Here is a 19,368-nt window from a genome sequence, read left to right as displayed (position 1 = left end):
GGAAGTTGATGCATATTCAAGCCTAAACTCGGCTTCTTCCAAGCTCTTGAGCTGCCCTAAGATGACTTTTCTCAAAGTACCCAGCCAAAAGGTGAAACCAAGAGTTTTTATTATTTTTCTCCTATCAATTGATACCTCTTTTCCCATAAACATGACCAAAAACAGAAAGCCAATAATGAACGAAAACAGAGAATATGAAGTTAAAACTCATATTTAGCCAAGTATGGCCTTTCTTAAAAAGGCCTAGGATCCCAGTACTATGAAGCTACCACGTCCTAAGCGTTCCTCATGTGTGCTTTACCACACTAAAGCTCAACCTCAACATACACAACAGACACACCAGACACTACACAACAGAAATGCTCTCATTTTGAAAATGGTTCTCTTTTAAAGTGACTTTTTTAGTGGCATACACTCTAGCTACAGCTGAGATGTACTGTTTGGAAATCCTCTTACCTCAGCCCTCCAGAGTCCTGGAATTACAGGTGTGAGCCAACTCAACCCACCGAAGCCATCTTCTTTCATTACTTAAAGAGACAGGGTTTGAGGACAGCTGGGGTAAAGTGTTTACCGACCTGACTTTGACTCCACCACTTACATCCAGAGACACACATGGGGGCATGAACTTGTAATCCCAGTGCTGGGAAGCCAGAGACAAGAAGATACTTGAAGCTCTCTGGCCAGCCAACTTAGCCTAATCAGCCTACTCCAGGTTCCTGTAAGAGACCTTACCTCAAAAAAAAGGTACAAGGTTCCTAAGCAATGACATTGGGGGTTACTTTCTGGTCTCAAGAGGCATCACTGCGGGTGTGTGTACATGTGCCCAAGGAAGAAAACAGCGGCGAGGATGGTCTCACTGCACTACTGTGGGTTAGCTTGGATGTCAGGGCTGAAACTATCCTCCTGCCCCAACCTCTACATAACTGGAAATATGAAAATACCACACCAGCTCCTTCAGAATTATTTTATCTTTCATTTGCTTGATAGTCAAACATAAATGTCATAAAAAGAAAATGGCTCCAAACACTACAATAGTTGCTATTTTAGGTGTGACTTTTCCTTCCTTTATATTTGTAATTATAGTCTGCATAAATAAACAAAGTTGGCTGAAAATTTAGCTCAGGGAAAGAATACCTGCCAAGCACACACAAGGTCCTAGGTCTGGTCTTCATCACTACAAAACTAAAAACATAAAACAGAAAGAAAACAAACAGACATTAAAGTTTAATCATTCCCAATTACATAGATTCCTGGCCCTAAGTCAAAGCAGCCATTTATGAACAGATCACACGCATGCACGCACATACACATCTCTACTTTCCCATATCAACTTGTGTAAATCAACCTCATTTCTGCTGTGGGCCCCACAGTATACCAAGCTATACATGACTTGTTTTGCCAGCCCTCTATTAAAGGACTTACAGTTTTTCTTATGAATTATTTTGTTTGTCAGTATGCACAGAGCTAGAGAGGTGGCTCAGCAGTGAAGAGTACTGGCTGCTCTTCCAAAGGACCCGGGTCAATTCCCAGCACCCACATGGCAGCTCACAACTGTCTGTAACTCTAGTTCCAGGGGACCTGACACGTTCCTACAGATATACATGTAGGCAAAACACCAATGCACAGAAAATACTAAAGTGTGTGTGCACAGAGTCATGATTAATACCCTTATGCATCTGACAATAATTTTTGTTTGTTTGTTTGTTTGTTTGAGACAAGGTTTCTCTGTGTAGACTTGGGTGTCCTGGATTCACTTTGTAGACCAGGCTGGTCTCAAACTCACAGTGATCCACCTGCCTCTGCCTTCTGAGTGTTGGAATTAAAGGCATGCGCCACCACGCCCGGCAACAATAAATTCTTTTTTTATTTAAATATTCTTTTCCTTTTTATTATTTACTTCTTCTTAAAACAAATACATTTATATTATTACACACATATAAAATAAACTACATACAGCAAAAAGAACCACAGAGCAACCAGGACCTATATTCATGTTACATTTATAGTGTTTTGGCTGTTTGTATTTGGTAACCTTGAAGAAAACATTTTCCTCTCGGTGACAATAAATTCTTAAAGCTAACAAGTCTTTAGGTGACAAAGTTCCTAAACATATAATTCTGGCTCAAAAGGTATACATGTATTTGAAATCTGACAAGGGTTAAAAAAAAAAAAAACTAACAATACTCTGAAATATGTAAATAAATTTACATTTCCATTTAACTAAGTACAAATACCCAACATTTCCAGTGTTTCCATAATTAAGCAGTTTTTTACTAACTAAAATCGTGAGCCAGGTACAGTGGTGCACCCCTATAATCCCAGTACTCTGGGAGGCAGAGGCAGGCAGATCTCTGTGAGTTCTAAGTCAACATGGTCTACACAGTGAGTCCAGAACAACCAAGCCTACACAGAGAAGCTCTGTCTCAAAAAACAAAACAAAAAATCTTGTGATTTTCATGTATATGTAAAGGTAAAGATCCTTTTTTAGTTGGGTTTTTTTTTTTTCTCCTTATAAATACAAAGAAAATTTTTTTTCCTTTTTCTTCTTTTCCTTTTGACAGAGGTTGGAGCAGAGTAAGATAGGTACTCACAATGTAATCTGGGCTTATCTTGACTTCTTGGTCCAACTGCCTCAGCTTTCAGAATGCTGAAAAATTACAGATGTGTACCACTATACCTTGCTATGTTTTACAAATTTTATGTTATACTTTTATTCTTTCTCTTTCCTGATTTAAACATTATTTATATTTAAGAAATTTGTTCTTGATATGTATATAACAAATATATTTTTCACCAATGTATATTAATTTTATTTTTAAAAATACATTTGTTATGTGAATTTAAATTTTTCTGTAGTCAAGTTTCTTTATTTGGGTTCTGGTTTTTATGTGCTGTTTAGAAACAACTTTTTTGGGCAAATGAAAATAAGTATATAAATTTTGTGAATTTTCCTAGTACTCTTAAAGTTCCAGAGCTAATCTTGAATTTGTTTGCATTTACATATATATAAACAAATAGGAACTGGAATTGCTTTGTTTTTCTACTATCTTTGTTAAGCACCCCTAGTTTTCTGAGACCATTTACTTAAATAACGCATTTCTTTTATACTACCGATATGAACTGTATTGCCATCATCATATACTCTGTCTACAGAGGTCAAGGTGTAGATTTCTTTTGTCCTATTATTTTTTCTATTCCTGTGCAGTTACAATTTTTTTTATTATTGTCATCCCAATATACCCATAAAAATGCAGCAAAGCTCCTATATTATTACATTTTTTCTCTAGAATTCACCTCATGATTCTCATGTTTATTAATTAGAAGAAGCAATCTTGTTACGTTGCTCCCTCTAAATTATGGTGGTATTATAAAAACTTATGAATAACTAAGAAAACAACTCACAGCATTCTCATTTTGTCTTAGCAGCAATGAAGATGAGAACCGTAATTACAGCTGAAGTTTTGAGAGCACTGTTATCAAGCCTGTTTGATGTATTCTTATTTTAATACAGCCTCATGCTAAGTATCGTCATCTTCATCTCATATGTAAGGAAATCAAGGTTCAGTTAGGGTAAGCAACGTGTTCTAGGTCACAACAATGAAGCTGTGTAGCTCTGGTTCTACCCATTTATCTGATTGTAATATATACCTGAATTGAAGTGTAACAAAATAATTTAAAACAAGGTTTGGTTTTTGTTTTTTATTCAACTATCCCTTTCAATTGAATTTTATTTTTCTACTAAGGCCTTGCATACTGATTCATTCAGTTAATTCCTAGGTAAGTTAGTAGCTTAAACGATCCTCTCTATCCGTTGTATTTCTAACTTACTGTTATTAAAGAGAAAGCTACCAACTCCCTTATAGAGTCCTCTTATTGTCCTGAACAATTTTTAGTCAGTGCTATAGATATTCTAAAAAATAGTGATATCACGACCAATATTAATAACATTACTGCATCCTTTCTAATATTTAACCCCTCAATGCCTGAGTCAATCTTGCGTGCTTCAGTAATAACCTTTCCCCTTTCCTAGCAGGCTCCATTCCCGTTGTTTTCTTTAAAACTACTGCCTCAGTGAAGCGGGCCTTTAGCACTCTTTGCATTTATTTGAAAGGCCATGGCTGCTGTTTCTGTCAGCCTTTCAGCTTTCCTCCTTTCCTGTGTTTGGAACAGTTTAGCATTAGAATGATAATACTCTTTAAAAGTAAAAAATAATTCACCTGTGAAACTGCCTAGGTGTTTATGACACTTCTTCAATTTCTTCTCCCACAACCAGTGCGGTTTAGATTCTTTCTTTTCTGGAGTCAATTTTGGTAATTTATACTTTCCTAGTACATCATCTGGATTTACTGGAAATGACACTGCATAATTCTCTTATTTGTACAAACCAGCAACATTTTCTCATCCAGAAAGAAAAGGATAAGCAAACATAAAAGCAAATGTTACCGGAAAAAATTTACAGCTAGGATGTGTCAAACTGTGAGCAAAATACTGGTATACAGTTTTATATTAGAACCACAGGTTTTAGGGGGTGGGGGTGGGGGGGGACTTTAAACAACGCTTTATAAGAAGTACAGCCGGGCAGTGGTGGTGCACGCCTTTAATCCCAGCACTCCGGAGGCAGAGGCAAGCGGATCTCTGTAAGTTTGAGGCCAGCCTGGTCTACAAAGTGAGTCCAGGACAGCCAAGGATACACAGAGAAACTTTATCTCAAAAAACCAAACCAACCAACCAACCAACAACAACAAAAAGAAGTACTGAGAAGCTGGGCACAGTAGCATATGCCTGTAATCCCAGCACACAGGGAGGCACAGACAGGCAGATCACTGTGAGTTCAAGACCAACCTGGTCTACAAAGTGAGTCCAGGACACCTACACAGAGACCCCTGTTTTGGAAGGGCTGGGGGAAAGTATTGTTAATGACCAAAGAACTCCAAATAAAAGGCAAATTAAGCCAATCAACTATGAACTCTTTAACAAACATGCATTTCCTGCTCTAAGAGTCCCGCCTGGGAATGACTTTCAGTTAAGTAACTACAGCACAGTTATCAAGCATTTATAAATGTCACCTCACTAGTTATACAAGCCATATAAACATGGGTAAAACATCCAAGTACAAAGCAATAGTCATCTTATTTATTGGAAACATGAAACTTTCAGATACTTAACAAGCACCTACTGTGATCATGCTATCAGACCCCTGAAGTCCGAGCTACTAAGGAGGTTGAGACTAGGAATTCCAGGACAGTCTGAACAACTAAGCAAAATACTATTACAAAAATGAAGGAAGGGCTGGAGACATGGCTCCACAGTCAAGTGTTTGCCAAACAAGCCAACTGGAGATCAGATCCCTAGAACCATGCAAATGACAGGTAGGCACAGTGACCCACCTTTAATTCCAGCCTCAGAGGGCAGAGAAAAAGGGATCCCCAAAGCACAATCATTGAATAACATGAAAGTACTACCCAGGACATATCCCAACCTAAGGATTCCACATGTGTTTTCACCCATTATAGTGCCCACACACATGCAAAGAGGCATGCACACACAGAGACATGAAAATGGAAAAAGACAAAAAGAGAAGGAAAAAAATCTAATGAGCTCTCTACATAGACCCTGTGTATAGATACAGAAACCATTACAACATGGTCCCCTCAGCTCACAAATTTATTTCCCTCATCATTTCCTAGTTCCAGGATGATACAGTTTATAATATATATTTGGCTATATATAAAAACCTCAACAAATGCAAATAGCCCCATTTATAACCTTGCTTCATAAGGCACAGGATTTCATAAGAGTTAAAATCAAGTAACAAAACCACTAAACTACAAACGCAAATATTCAAGGTGTAATTACTATCACTATTCTATCAAAAATCCTGACATCGCAACTAAACACTCATCCCCTTCCTATGATGAGGCTCAAAGTAAAGACATCTAAAACATTTCTGAAACCACAATTCTGAAAAAGGGATCTGAAAAGGAGGAAAGCCTTTTTTTTTCCTTTTCTATAAGACATTTCATTTTTCAATAAGAAAGTATCATAGGAAAAAAACATGTTAAGCTCACTTTTAAGTATTACACACTGTACTAACATAAGAATGTTAATTAATAGCTAATAAAAAGTTAATATTTGCTATCCTCTGAAAAATTCATTTCTTACACACTATAGCAAGAGAAAAGCAACGTGCAAACCTACCTGTGCACAGGACTCTTCAGGTGTTTTGGCACTGACTGAGTAAAGTGCTGGGAGATCAAGCCGATGCACAGAGAATCTTTCTAGTGTATGCAAAAGTGCTGGAGCAAGGTGAGACGTTTGCCCTGAACCTCGTTCTCCAGACAGCAACAGTCGAGGCCTATAGGAGGTTGGCTGATGATATGGTGACCTATAAGACATAATAGTGATTTTCAAATTACATATTCTGAAAATTAATATGCATAAATTTTCATGAAAAATATTCTATTAAAATAATCAAACTTCCAATTCATAAAACATCTTTATTTTAGCCTACTCATTTTTCACTACTCATGACTCTAAAATATTAACTATCTGTGACTATAGTAATAACCAATAAGTGAAAATATAAAACTCACTCTAAAAGAAAGAAAAAGTCAGCAATATTTCATCCCTTCATAATTTATTTTTTAACTTGGAGGGTGCAAGACTATATTGTTTAGCTATTTATCAAACAGGAGGGATCCTGAAAAAGAAATAGATTTGGAGCAAGGAGAAACCTAGAAAGAAAAAAAAATATAGATCTGAAGATTATTACAGATATGACTTAGAAAAGAAATTATTAAAGCTGGGCATGGTGACTCACGCTCATAATCCTGGCATGTATGAGGCTAAAGTCTGACCAGGCTGTCTAGTGAGTGAGTTCTGGATGTCTAAGCTACGGCTCCAGCACCCACCAAATCAAAATATGGTTAAAATGCTATATTTTATGTTAAGTACATTTCTCGTTGCTATATTCTATGCCTCCTCACAAAGTCACTTTGAAACTCAATTATATGATAGAACAATTAGCAGGCGGTTATGTGATTATATTATGAAGCTAAGACTTTTTAAGCTAGACATAACATAAAACTTTGGATCCAGCACTGTGAAGGCAGAGGCAGGAAAATCTCTGCGAGTTTTGAGGCCAGCCTGGTCTACATAGGAAGGTTCTAGACAGTCAGGGCTACACAGTGAGAGCCTGCCTCAAAATAGAGCTTTATAAAGGATTCAGGAAAATGAGCTGGCCTTAGGGTTTGTTCTGTCATGTAAGGAGACAGAGCCTTCAAGGTATCATCCTGGAAGAGAGACTAGGCCATCATCAGATATACTAGTGCCTTCCCATCCCCAGCCTCTCTACAGGTGACAGTTATGCTTCTTGTAAATTACCCAGTTTTGTGAGAATAAATGGGCTGAAACATCACAATTGGGGGGGGGGGAGTTGGTTGGTTGTTTTTTGAGACAGGATTTCTCTGTGTAGCCTTGGCTGCCCTGGAACTCACTCGGTAGACCAGGCTGGCCTCGAACTCAGAGATCCACCTGCCTCTGCCTCCTGAGTGCTAGATTAAAGGTGTGCGCCATCACCGCCCAGACACCACATTTTTTTTTAATAGAAAAAAAATGTTTTCAGAGATGGCAAATTTTGTTTCTGTGACAATAAAAGTGAACAGTTCTTATCCTAATATGACACACTAAAAAAGAAAAACATATTAAAGCAAATATAATTTTTATTTTCAATATTCTCTATTACCACTAAAATAATAAACTAAGAGGCTAGAGAGATGACTCAGAGGTTAAGAGTGGTATAGAAGAATGGGAAGAGAGAAGGACCCACAGGGCCAAGGAGCCCCACAAGAAAACCATTAAGGCTGGCCCAAGGGGGCCTACACAAATTGTTATACAAACCAAGGACAATGCACACAGTAAACCCAGATACCCTATTCAGATCTAGCCAATGGACAGCACATTCTCCACGGTTGTGGGGAAAGTGGGGACTGACTCTGACATGAACTCTGGTGCCCCTTATTTGACCACTTTTCCCCTTGGTGAGGAGACCTGGTTGCACTCAGAAGAAGAGTAAGCAGGCTACCAGGATGAGACCTGATAGGCTGTGATCACATGGTGGGGGAGGAGGTCCCCTTCTGTCATAGACCTAGGGGAGGGGAATAGGGTGAATGGGGGGGGGGGCGGGGAAATGGGAAGATACAAGTGAGGGGATAACAATCAGGATGCAATCTGAATAAATTATTAAAAAATACAAATTTTAAAAAAAGAATGCACAGCACTCTTGCAGAGCACCTGGGTTCAGTTCCCAACTCCCACAACAGGCAGCTCCTGTCACCTGGGATTGCAGCCCCCGGGATCTGCCGCCCTCTTCTGAGCTCCATATGGGAAGCTGCATACACTTGTGCACAGGCACAGACACAGACACACACACAAACATAAGTAAAATCTTTTAAAATAAAACAAATAATAAAACAGATCTACTCACTGTAATACTATAAACCCTAAGACACTGAACAAAACATAAAGAAAACTAAAATACATGGATAGAAATGGGAGAAAAACTGATACCTTTAAAGGAAGAGATAAAGGTCTAAATACAAGAGAATAACTAGTTGTATTAGAACCTACCAGCAGAGAAACAAGACAAAAGGCATTCAAAAGAAAAACCAGTAACTTTACTAACTAGGCCCCATAATCAATGTAAAACAGTAAACAATAAAAAGAGATCCTACTCACAATTGCAAAAACAACATAAAAGGTAACACAAACAACAGCAAATAATCTTACAAGTATGAAATTCACCAACATAAAAGTGTTATAAACATGAAAAATGCCAATTTTTACTAAACATTTATCTATATTTTATAAATTTGATGAGTTCTAAATAAAAGTGAGGTGATAACACTTGAGATATAATCTGAAAAAATTAAAAAAAAAAAACCTAAGAGAATTTGGGAAGGGAAAAATTAAAACTTATTCTCAACATTATCTAAAATAATGAGAACATTATTTTGAGGAAAATACGCTAATTTAGATCATTCAAACACTTTGGTGTCAAGCACTTCATATAGCTTTCTTCCTCAACTGTATAGTTTTGAGAGTCTCCAACTTGCAATCTTCCTACTTCATTCAGCTTTCAAGTTCTGGGATTACAGGTGTGAATCATCATTTATGGCATCAATTTTCTTAAAAATTCTAGAAAATATAGCTTTACTTTATTAAGCAAATGGAGTAACCAAAGCTCAGAGCAGTTCAGTTTAAGATGGTACAAAGGGGGAGGCAGAGTTCAGATTCCCATTCGGGAGTTCAAGGCAAATGGGGAAAGGATAGTCACGTAAGGACTTCTTATCGAAACCTAGGTAAGTATGGCATGTTAACGGCAGGCTGAACAAGAATAGGAAAAGAGACAGCAAAAGGAAATGCCCTGATATGGGGACTACAATCCATTAGGAAAGACCTCCTGGGCTCCTTACGTCCACACATGCTTCAGTTTCCTTATCCATAAAATGGCTCCACAATTACATGGCTTATGTATATAGCACATGTTTAGTTTGTAGTTTTAGATGCCACTTCCCATCCCTTCATTCTCATAAAAAACATCAATTGTGACTACACGTCCTCCTAAAGCTTTATTGCACTTCCCAGCAGAAATTTACTTTCATGGAACACAGAACAACCCTTGCCAACACTAATTCTTCAGACTAAATTAAGTTGTATCTAGATCCTTCTTGTGCTTTGCCAAACCAAAAGCAAACAGAAAATGTTTAGAATGAATAAATAAAGAGATAAACTTTTAATTGCAGCATTAGGGAAGCAGAAGCAGGTGGATCTCTGTGAGTTCGAGGCCAGCCTGGTCTATAAAGCAAGTCCTGGACAACAAAGGCTACTTAGAGAAACTCGGGGGAGGGGAGGGAGGAGTGACTACTGAATATAACTGAGGCATCTAAAACCAAAAGCACTATGCCAGGCATGCTGGCAGGTACCCACTATTCCAACACATGGGTGGTGGAGGCAGGAAGATCAGAAATTCAAGGTCAGCTTCAGCAACATAGTGAGTTTAAGGCCTCCTTCCTTAAAAAGAAAGGAGTAAAAAAACTTGCTCTAGAAATCAACTCAAGCCAAGGGGTGGTGGCACACGCCTTTAATCCCAGCACTCAGGAGGCAGAGGCAGGCAGATCACTGTGAGCTCAAGGCCAGCCTGGTCTAGAGTTCCAGGACAGCCAGGGTTAAAACAGAGAAACCCTGTCTCAAAAAAAATCAAAGGGGGTAAAAAAAGAAAGAAAAAAAATTCAATTGCTAAACTAAAGGAGCTTGTGTAAGGAAGCTAAAAGTAAGCCCATTTTTCTAGAAAAACTGAACTAAACCAACAAGGCAGACCAATGTCACACATTAAACCAGTAGCAGAATGTTCCTAGCCAAAAAAAAAAAAAAAAAAAAAAAAACAAAAAACAAAAAACAAAACAAAACAGTACGCAGCAGTAAAAAGTTTTCTAATAACAAAATCTATTTCTGTGTTCCTTTACTGGCAGGATCTCTTGCAACACTGAAATAAAAGACTTCTGATGATTTCCTACCTCTCGCTAATGCATAATTCAAATCTAAACAACTAAAATTGTTTGCTTGTATTTTTTTTTTTTAAAGCAACACATATGTACGCAGACAGGCTAGCCAGGTAAAAGGCAGAAAAAAATATTTAGCTTGCCTGTAATGATCAACAAAACAGACTTACAAAATGCTAGAGAAATCTAAGAAATCTCCCCTATAGGCAGAAAAGTGAAGATGTAAAAAGAAAGTAGACGTAAAGAATTTAAGCTCGTTTTTAAAAACATGATCAACAAGAAAGAGTTAACAAGGCATATACATCAAATCAACCTTCCATCACAATCTACGAGGGGAAACTCTAATTCAGGTTGAAGGTTTAAACTTGTTCAAAATCCTTCTTTAAAAAACTACTTCAAAGAATACTAATCTAGCCAAACATGGTAACTCACATCTGTGATCCCAGCAATTAGAAGGTTGAGGCAGAAGAATTAACACAAGTTTGAGGCAAGCCTGTTTAACTACAAAGTGACTTTGAAACGTTAGGCCAGCCTAACGTTACAAAGTAGATGGGGGGGGGGGGCTAAAAGAGAGAAAGAGAAAACGAAAGAGAGCACATAATACAGTCTCCATAACACAAGGACTGTTAAACTTATTTGAATGGAATTTTAGAGTCCTTTAACTATGGTACTAATTATGAAAATAACTTGGTCTCTTAATTAAGCATTACATTTTCAAGAAAAATGTTTACCCATTACAGTGTACAACAAAAACTGCTATAACACAGACTGTAAAAAAGATAAAAGTAAATAGAAAAACAACAAAACTCAAATTACGAAAGTATAAACTAATGCTCTGTTAGGAATCAGAAGGCTAACTGGGTGTGGTGGCACACGTCTGTAATCCCAGCACTCAGGAGGCAGAGGCAGGTGGATCTCTGTGAGTTCAAGACCAGCCTGATCTACAAAGCAAGTCCAGGACAGCCAACGCTACACATTTATTCTGATTCTTTGGTCACCCAGAAGTCTACATCCTAATCCTCCCAGGATTCGGTATCATCTCGCATATCGTTACGTACTACTCGGGTAAAAAGGAACCCTTTGGTTACATAGGCATAGTCTGAGCCATAATATCCATCGGATTCCTAGGCTTCACTGTATGAGCACACCACATATTCACAGTGGGTCTAGACGTAGACACCCGGGCCTACTTTACATCAGCAACTACAATTATCGCTATCCCAACAGGGGTAAAAGTATTCAGCTGACTGGCTACCCTCCACGGCGGTGGTGTTAAATGATCACCGGCCATACTATGAGCCCTCGGCTTTATCTTTCTTTTCACTGCCGGGGGGCTAGCCGGAATCGTCCTGTCCAACTCTTCCCTCGACATCGTCCTACATGACACATACTATGTGGTAGCCCACTTCCACTATGTCTGTCTATAGGAGCCGTATTTGCTATCATAGCAGGATTCGTTCATTGATTCCCCCTATTCTCAGGTTACTCTCTTAATGATATGTGAGCAAAAGCTCACTTTATTGTAATATTCGTGGGAGTTAACATAACCTTTTTCCCTCAGCATTTCCTAGGTCTATCAGGCATACCTCGACGATACTCGGACTACCCTGATGCCTATACAACCTGAAATATGGTGTCTTCCATGGGCTCCTTTATCTCCCTAACAGCTGTTATTATCATAATTTTCATAATCTGAGAAGCTTTTGCCTCAAAACGTGAAATTCTATCAGTCCCCCATACATCTACTAATCTAGAATGACTTCACGGATGTCCTCCACCTTATCACACATTCGAAGAACCCACTTACGTGAAAGTGAAATAAGAAAGGAAGGATTCGAACCCCCTAGAATTGGTTTCAAGCCAACCTCATAACCTCTATGTCTTTCTTAATAAGATATTAGTAAACACATCACATAACTTTGTCAAAGTTAAATCACAGATTAGACTCTGTATATCTTATATGGCCTACCCACTTCAACTAGGACTTCAAGATGCAACATCCCCAATCATAGAAGAACTTATAGCCTTTCATGACCACACACTTATAATTGTCTTTCTTATCAGCTCTCTAGTACTTTATATCATTTCATCTATACTATCTACAAAAATAACCCACACTAGCACCATAGATGCTCAAGAAGTAGAAACAATTTGAACTATTCTACCAGCTGCAATCTTAGTACTCATTGCACTACCATCCCTACGAATTCTCTACATAATAGATGAAATTAATAACCCCGTCTTAACTGTCAAAACGATAGGCCACCAATGGTATTGAAGCTATGAGTATACTGATTATGAAGACCTGTGTTTTGACTCCTATATAGTCCCCACAGATGACCTAAAACCAGGAGACCTTCGTCTACTAGAAGTTGACAACCGAGTAGTACTACCCATGGATCTTCCTATTCGCATGCTAATCTCATCTGAAGACGTCCTACACTCATGAGCCGTACCCTCACTAGGATTGAAAACGGACGCTATCCCCGGACGCCTAAATCAAGCCACAGTATCATCTAATCGCCCAGGCCTATTCTACGGACAATGCTCAGAAATTTGTGGGTCTAATCACAGCTTTATACCAATTGTGCTTGAAATAGTACCACTAAAACACTTTGAAGACTGATCAGCTTCCATAATTTAATCACTGCGAAGCTAAGAGCATTAACCTTTTAAGTTAAAATTAGAGATAAGAGTCTCCACAGTGAGATGCCCCAACTAGATACATCAACTCTGTCTAGAAAAACAAAAACAAAAACAAAAGTATTGTTGATAGCCAAAGAACTGTGAATAAAAGACAGATTAAGCAACACACAAAAAAGCCAACACAGTTAAAGCCTTCCTGAATTGTGTGCAAAGAAAAATACCTCAAGAGTATAACCACCAGCAAACCACAATGTGTTCTAAGCATAAGGTAGAAAGGCCATTCTAAACTGAAAGAAGTTCAATATAACTTACATTGTAAAGTGAAGATAAGGTTTAGTGACAGCAGCAGCTGGTGATGGTTTCTTTGGTGATTCCGAGTGACAACTTGTCTCAAAAATTGATAAAGTATTCTCATCTTCACTATCATCTAAAATCAGACTTTCTACATCTGTCAGAAGAAAAAGCACAAGAATTGGGAGTCTTAGAAACCCATGTAATAATAATGCTAAAGTCAAAGGAAATGGGATTAAAATCAAGTGTATCAGCTAAGATACTATCTAGCAAAAGTAGAGATTAATCAGGCAAATTGATAAAACTATAGCACTTAACTAATTTATAAATATAAGTAGGAAGACTCTCTCTCCTTTATAAATCATTCACACTATGAACTATTATTTGGGAGACTTTGCTGACTACTAACAGTCTTGAAAAGAAATAGTGCCTTCACAAATGCCCCCTGTGAGATCATTTGGATCAAGCCAGCCTATTTCATATCCTGTTCAGGTAATAAGGCAGTTGAGCAAAAGCCAGTTCTTACAAGAGCAACAATAAGCAAGCTGATCTGTACTTTTTAAATGACCTCATGTTTCAAGGAAAAACTTGCCTAATTAAGATGATGGGGATGGGGAGGTTGTATCCCAGCACTTGGGGAAACAGAGACAGGTGGATCTCTGTCAGTTCAAAACCAGGTTAGTCTATATAGCAAGTTCCAGGCCAGCCAAAGCTACCTAGGGAAACCCTTTCTTAAAAATAAATAAATAAATACATAAAAAAGAAAATTGGAGTCATTGGAGAGATGGCTCAGCAGTTACAAGAAAAAAAATAAGATGCGGAATTACTCAAGTAAACAGAGATCTTAGTGGCTTTTAAAACCTAAACATTTAATAAAACTAATAGTTTTAAATTTATGTGGGAAATAACTGAAAATCTTTTGGGTAGTGTCACAAACAAGAAAATAATAGAAGTCTAAGGCAAAATAATAAAAAACAAAGAAATCAGGAAACACAAAGAAAGTAATGAAAGATATAGATAAAGTCTAAGAAAAAAATAACAATGCCACAAAATGGAAATCCTCAAATGGAGAAAGAGTATCAAATTCTCTCACAAAGGTGATTTTTCACACTTTATTCTAAAGTAACATAAGTTTTTGTTTAGTTTGGTTTTAATTGAAGAGTTTTAGGTAAGGCAGGTGCAGTGGCACATGCCTATAATCCCCGCACGCAGGGAGGTGGGGGAAGCAGAGCTCTGTGCGTACAAGGACAGCCTGGTACAAATGGAGTCCAGGAGAACCAAAGCGACACAGAGAAACCTTGTATTGAAAAACAAAAACAAAAACAAGAGAGAGGGGGGCAGGGAGGGAGAAGAAAAGTTAAGTTTTAGTTAAATATATTTCTATGTGTGTTTCCAGTTATAAAAATCATAGATAGGCTAGGATGACGACTCACATCTGTGATATCTGCACTCACAGTGCTAAAACAGGAGGGTTGACATAAGTTTAAAGCAGGCCAGACCTACATAGTGCTCCAGAGTGAAACTCTGACTCAGAAAACAGAGACAAAAGTATACCGATCGTAGATAAACACACACATTTCACAGCACGGGAATTACAGATATGCACAGGAATAGTTGTTCATACTCTACTTGCCAAAAAAAAAAAAACTTTAAGGAACAAAGAGTTCCATATAGCATTTATGCAAAGTTTTCCTTTAAAAAATTAGTCCCTGAAAAAAATATATTTATAATGACAATTAAATTGAATAATATTCATGATTCACTGCATACACTCATTTGACAGTCATTAAATAATGTTGATGAATTTTAATGTTATAGTTCTCTGAACAATTTTCTATTTGGTATAAACTATAACCCAAGTAAAGGAGAAATTAAAATAATCAAAATACATTTTATTTCATGCCAGGCACACACCTTTAATCCCAGCTAGAAACAGAGGCAGGCAGATCTCTGTGAGTTTGAGGCCAGCCTGATGTACAAAGTGAATCTCAGGCCAGTCAGTGATATACAGTGGGATCTTCTCTTAAACTAAGCAAAAATTAAAAATCCTCACTACTTCCCCTTCAAACTTAATGAGTCTTATTTGATTTCAACATAAACCTAAATTTCTTTATTAGGGAGAAGGGGGCAGTGACACAAGGTTTACACAAGGTTTGTGTGGTCCTGCTGGCCTGGCCCTCCAAATGTAGCTAAGGATGGTCTGGAACTTCTGACCTTGTTTCCTGACCTAACTTCCCCAGTGCTGCGTCCAGGAGTGCACCACCACAGCCAGCACACAAAGGCCTGGGCTGCAGGCAAGCCAGACAAGCAAGCCGCTCACCGACTTGCATCTCCAGCAAAATGTCCTTCCCGACCCCCATGAGAATGGGTGATTTTCAAGATGGTACTTTCATTTCATCTCAGGTCCAAAACACAGACTTGAGGCTTAATTAAATTTAAAATCATGGACAATCAGGTTGAAATTTACTCTGTTACTGACAGCTCACATTTTAATCAACACAGCACACTGAAGAGTGTTTTGTCAACAGCATCAAAATGTATTTGATGAACTGAATACACAAAGACACTGTAACAGCGCAGGGCTGAAGCAGAGGCTGTGCAGGCCCTGAGCTACAGTTGGCCTCAAATCTTACTGAGTGACTTACATAGCCCAAATTACCTTCCAAAGTGCCCAATTTCCTCCTAATTCATAGGACTATTAATATGGATTAATAAATGATCATTAATGCAAGAGCTTTATAATATATGCAAGCTATTATTACCGTCACCTTTCTGAATATTGTGACACACCTATATTAAGGCAGTTAAACTGTAAGAGTGAAGAAGCACTCATCAGACAACTACCAATATGGGCAACATTCGAGTTCTAAAACAGATAAGGTTCCAACTAATCTTATAAAGAAACTATTTTCTTACTTTCACAATACAAAAAGTAGTTTGTAGGGCTGGAGAGATGGCTCAGAGGTTAAGAGCACTGGCTGCTCTTCCAGAGGTCCTGAGTTCAATTCCCAGCAACCACATGGTGGCTCACAACCATCTGTAATGTGATCTGATGCCCTCTTCTGGCCTGCAGATGTATATGCAGATAGAGCACACACACATATAAATAAATATTAAAAAAAAAAAAAAAAGTAGTTTGTAGTACCTTCTTTCTTGTCACTCTGGCTAATTTCTGCATGAGGAAATACTTTTTGGAGGACTGCTAAAATATTGTTGAAACTTCTTTCTAGCAATGGCCTTATAATGGGAGACAGCGCCTGTCCTGAAGACATCACAGCACGTTGGGAAGCAGGCACAATATTCTGCATTGCATGGTAAAAGTCCTGGGCACTGAGCACTATCGAGGAAACGTCCAGCTGCAGTTTGTGACTGCTGGCATAGATCTGAGGGTAGCGCCTCCGAAGGGCGATCAGCGCAGCTTCGGTACACAGGGCCTTGATGTCAGCTCCACAGTAGCCTAATGCACAAAAGGAGAAAAGTAACAAAATTAAGCTAATTCTTCCAAAGACCATTATGGTTTGTTAATATATACATCCCTATCTAAAATAATAACAAAAAATCAGTAATTATGCACTTTCTATTGGCAAATTTTAAATTAACTTTTTAAAATTACCTAACAAAACTATTCAATTGCTAGGCATGGTGGTGCACACCTTTAATCCCAGCACTTGGGAGGCAGAGGCAGGCAGATCTCTGCAAGTTCAAGGCCAGTGTAGTCTACAAAGTGAGTTCAGGACATCCAGGGTGACACAGCGAAAGCCTGTCTCAAAAACCAAACCAACAAACAAAAACTGCTCAATTAAGGGTTTAAGACTAAGTACTTCAATGAGTGAAACCATAAGCTAATACCATTAATGTATCAAAAACCACTGACTAAAATGTACAGCTTTCTGCAGGGCAAGTTTTAAAAGAATTACAACTTCTTCCATAACCCATCCTAGTGAGCAGCCTAACTTCATACTCTACCACTCAGCCACATTCTTAGTCTTTCTTTGATTATTTTGAGACAGAATCTTACTAAATTTCCCAGGCTAGCCTTAAACTTGTGATCCTCCTACCACGGCCTCCCAAGTACCTGTGATTACAGGTGTGTGTCACCACTCCTGGCTTATTTTTTTTTTTACATTACTAACTTCTTAAATTCATAAGAAAAGTGGTACAAAGGTGTGTAAAAGCAGAATCTTTAAAAAAAAAAAAAAACCCTTGTAAATCAAATCTGAGTATAGTGCAATGGTAGTTAACATGCAACTATCCAAAACACTGTAACTTAACATGGTAATTCACCCAACAGATATCAGAAGAACTAAGAGTAAAAAGCCTTTCCATTGTTTCCCATGTTGACTCTCTTTTTTTAATTAATTTATTTATTCATTCATATTACGTCTCAATTGTTATCCCATCCTTTCTATCCTCCCATTCCTTCCTCCCTCCCACTTTCCCCTCCCCTGTGACTGTGACTGAGGGGGACTTCCTCCCCCTGTATATGATCATAGGGTATCAAGTCTCTTTTTGGTAGCGTGCTATCCTTCCTCTGAGTGCCACCAGGCCTCCCCATCAAGGGGACGTAGTCAAATATGGGGCACCAGAGTATATGTGAAAGTCAGACCACACTCTCCACTCAACTGTGGAGAACGTCCTGTCCATTGGCTAGATCTGGGTAGGGGTTCGATGTTTACTGCAGGTATTGTCCTTGGTTTGTATCATAGTTTGAGCAGAACGCCTGGGCCCAGATCTGCCCGTCATAATGTTCTACTTATAGGTTTCTAGGAGCCTCTGGATCCTTCTATTTCCCCATTCTCCCATACTTTTCTCACCCAGAGTCCCAAAAGAACGTCCTCACATCTATCCCACTTTCCTGGTAGGTGAAGACTTTCATGGGACATGTCTCTTGTGCTAGTGTCTAGTTATAAGTGAGTATATACCATTTGATTGACTTTCATTATATATATATTTAATCCAAAAAATATATACTTTAAAAAACATGATTTGCTAAAGACACATGTCACAAAATGGAAAACAAACAAACAAAAAATTTCAGATTAGCTAGAAATTGTCTTTTCCTATCAGCAATTAAACTTCACTTGGTCACCTTTATCAGTTACACCAGCAGGGGGAGCCATCTGAACAAGTTATGGAACATTGTGTATAAACTCAGGGATCACTAACAAGTTTCTCTTTATACTACTTCACATTGACGTTACACAACTTATAAATACCAAAATGAAAATGGTGATTGCAAAAGAAGAAATGACTAACAAGTTAGGATGGGAAATATTATCTGTAAGGACTTGTCTCAAAAATTATAAACAGATTAAGCATAAATAGCCTAACACTCTACCTCCCAAATAATTCTTAAGAATACTTGTGTTTATTGCTAGAATTCTATTGTATACTTCCCCATTAATAAATATTTAAAGTAAATTTTCTTTGGCATACAGTTTTATTACACTATTTCAGCAAAATGAGTACAGAACACTTGCGTAAAGTTATGAAGAGAAAAATAACCACAAGTTCATTAATTTTGTAAAAATAAACTGCCATCACCAAATAAGAGCAACTACATTTCTTCAATACCTCTACACAGTTGATGGACATGAAGTGGCCCTGTGCACAGAGAGTCTCAAGTTACCAGGCAGAGCCTGGAGACCAGTGAAACGCAACACCAACTACAGGGCTATTCAGCCATAATCTCTCCAAGAACATAAGCTCTACTTGTCATAGTAACATGCTAATTATATACAGAAGCAATGTACTATTCATTCTTTCCTAATGTACCCTATAATTGAGTTTATTAACAATAACAAACCCTTTTTTTTTGTTTTTGTTTTGATTTTTTGACACAGGGTTTCTCTGTGTAGCCTTGGCTGTCCTA

The 19,368-nt window shown here is 38.0% G+C and overlaps 1 protein-coding gene across 3 annotated transcripts in view; it reads right to left on the bottom strand.

Annotated features, from left to right (window-relative positions):
• Positions 1-19,368, bottom strand: part of Atad2b (ATPase family AAA domain containing 2B) — a 141,290-nt gene that overhangs the window by 47,032 nt on the left and 74,890 nt on the right. For all 3 annotated transcript variants that reach the window (XM_051143225.1, XM_051143214.1, XM_051143219.1), the window contains exons 16-18: positions 16,642-16,953; positions 13,518-13,653; positions 6,199-6,385 (exon numbers count right to left, since the gene is read on the bottom strand). In XM_051143225.1, coding sequence (XP_050999182.1) covers positions 6,199-6,385; positions 13,518-13,653; positions 16,642-16,953 — 635 coding nt within the window. The remainder of the gene's footprint in view (positions 1-6,198; positions 6,386-13,517; positions 13,654-16,641; positions 16,954-19,368) is intronic.

This window comes from Acomys russatus, chromosome 1 (genome assembly GCF_903995435.1).
Source record: "Acomys russatus chromosome 1, mAcoRus1.1, whole genome shotgun sequence".
Lineage (NCBI taxonomy): Eukaryota > Metazoa > Chordata > Mammalia > Rodentia > Muridae > Acomys > Acomys russatus.
The sequence above is the reverse complement of the archived record's forward strand: the minus strand, read 5'-3'. Positions and strand labels throughout refer to the sequence as shown.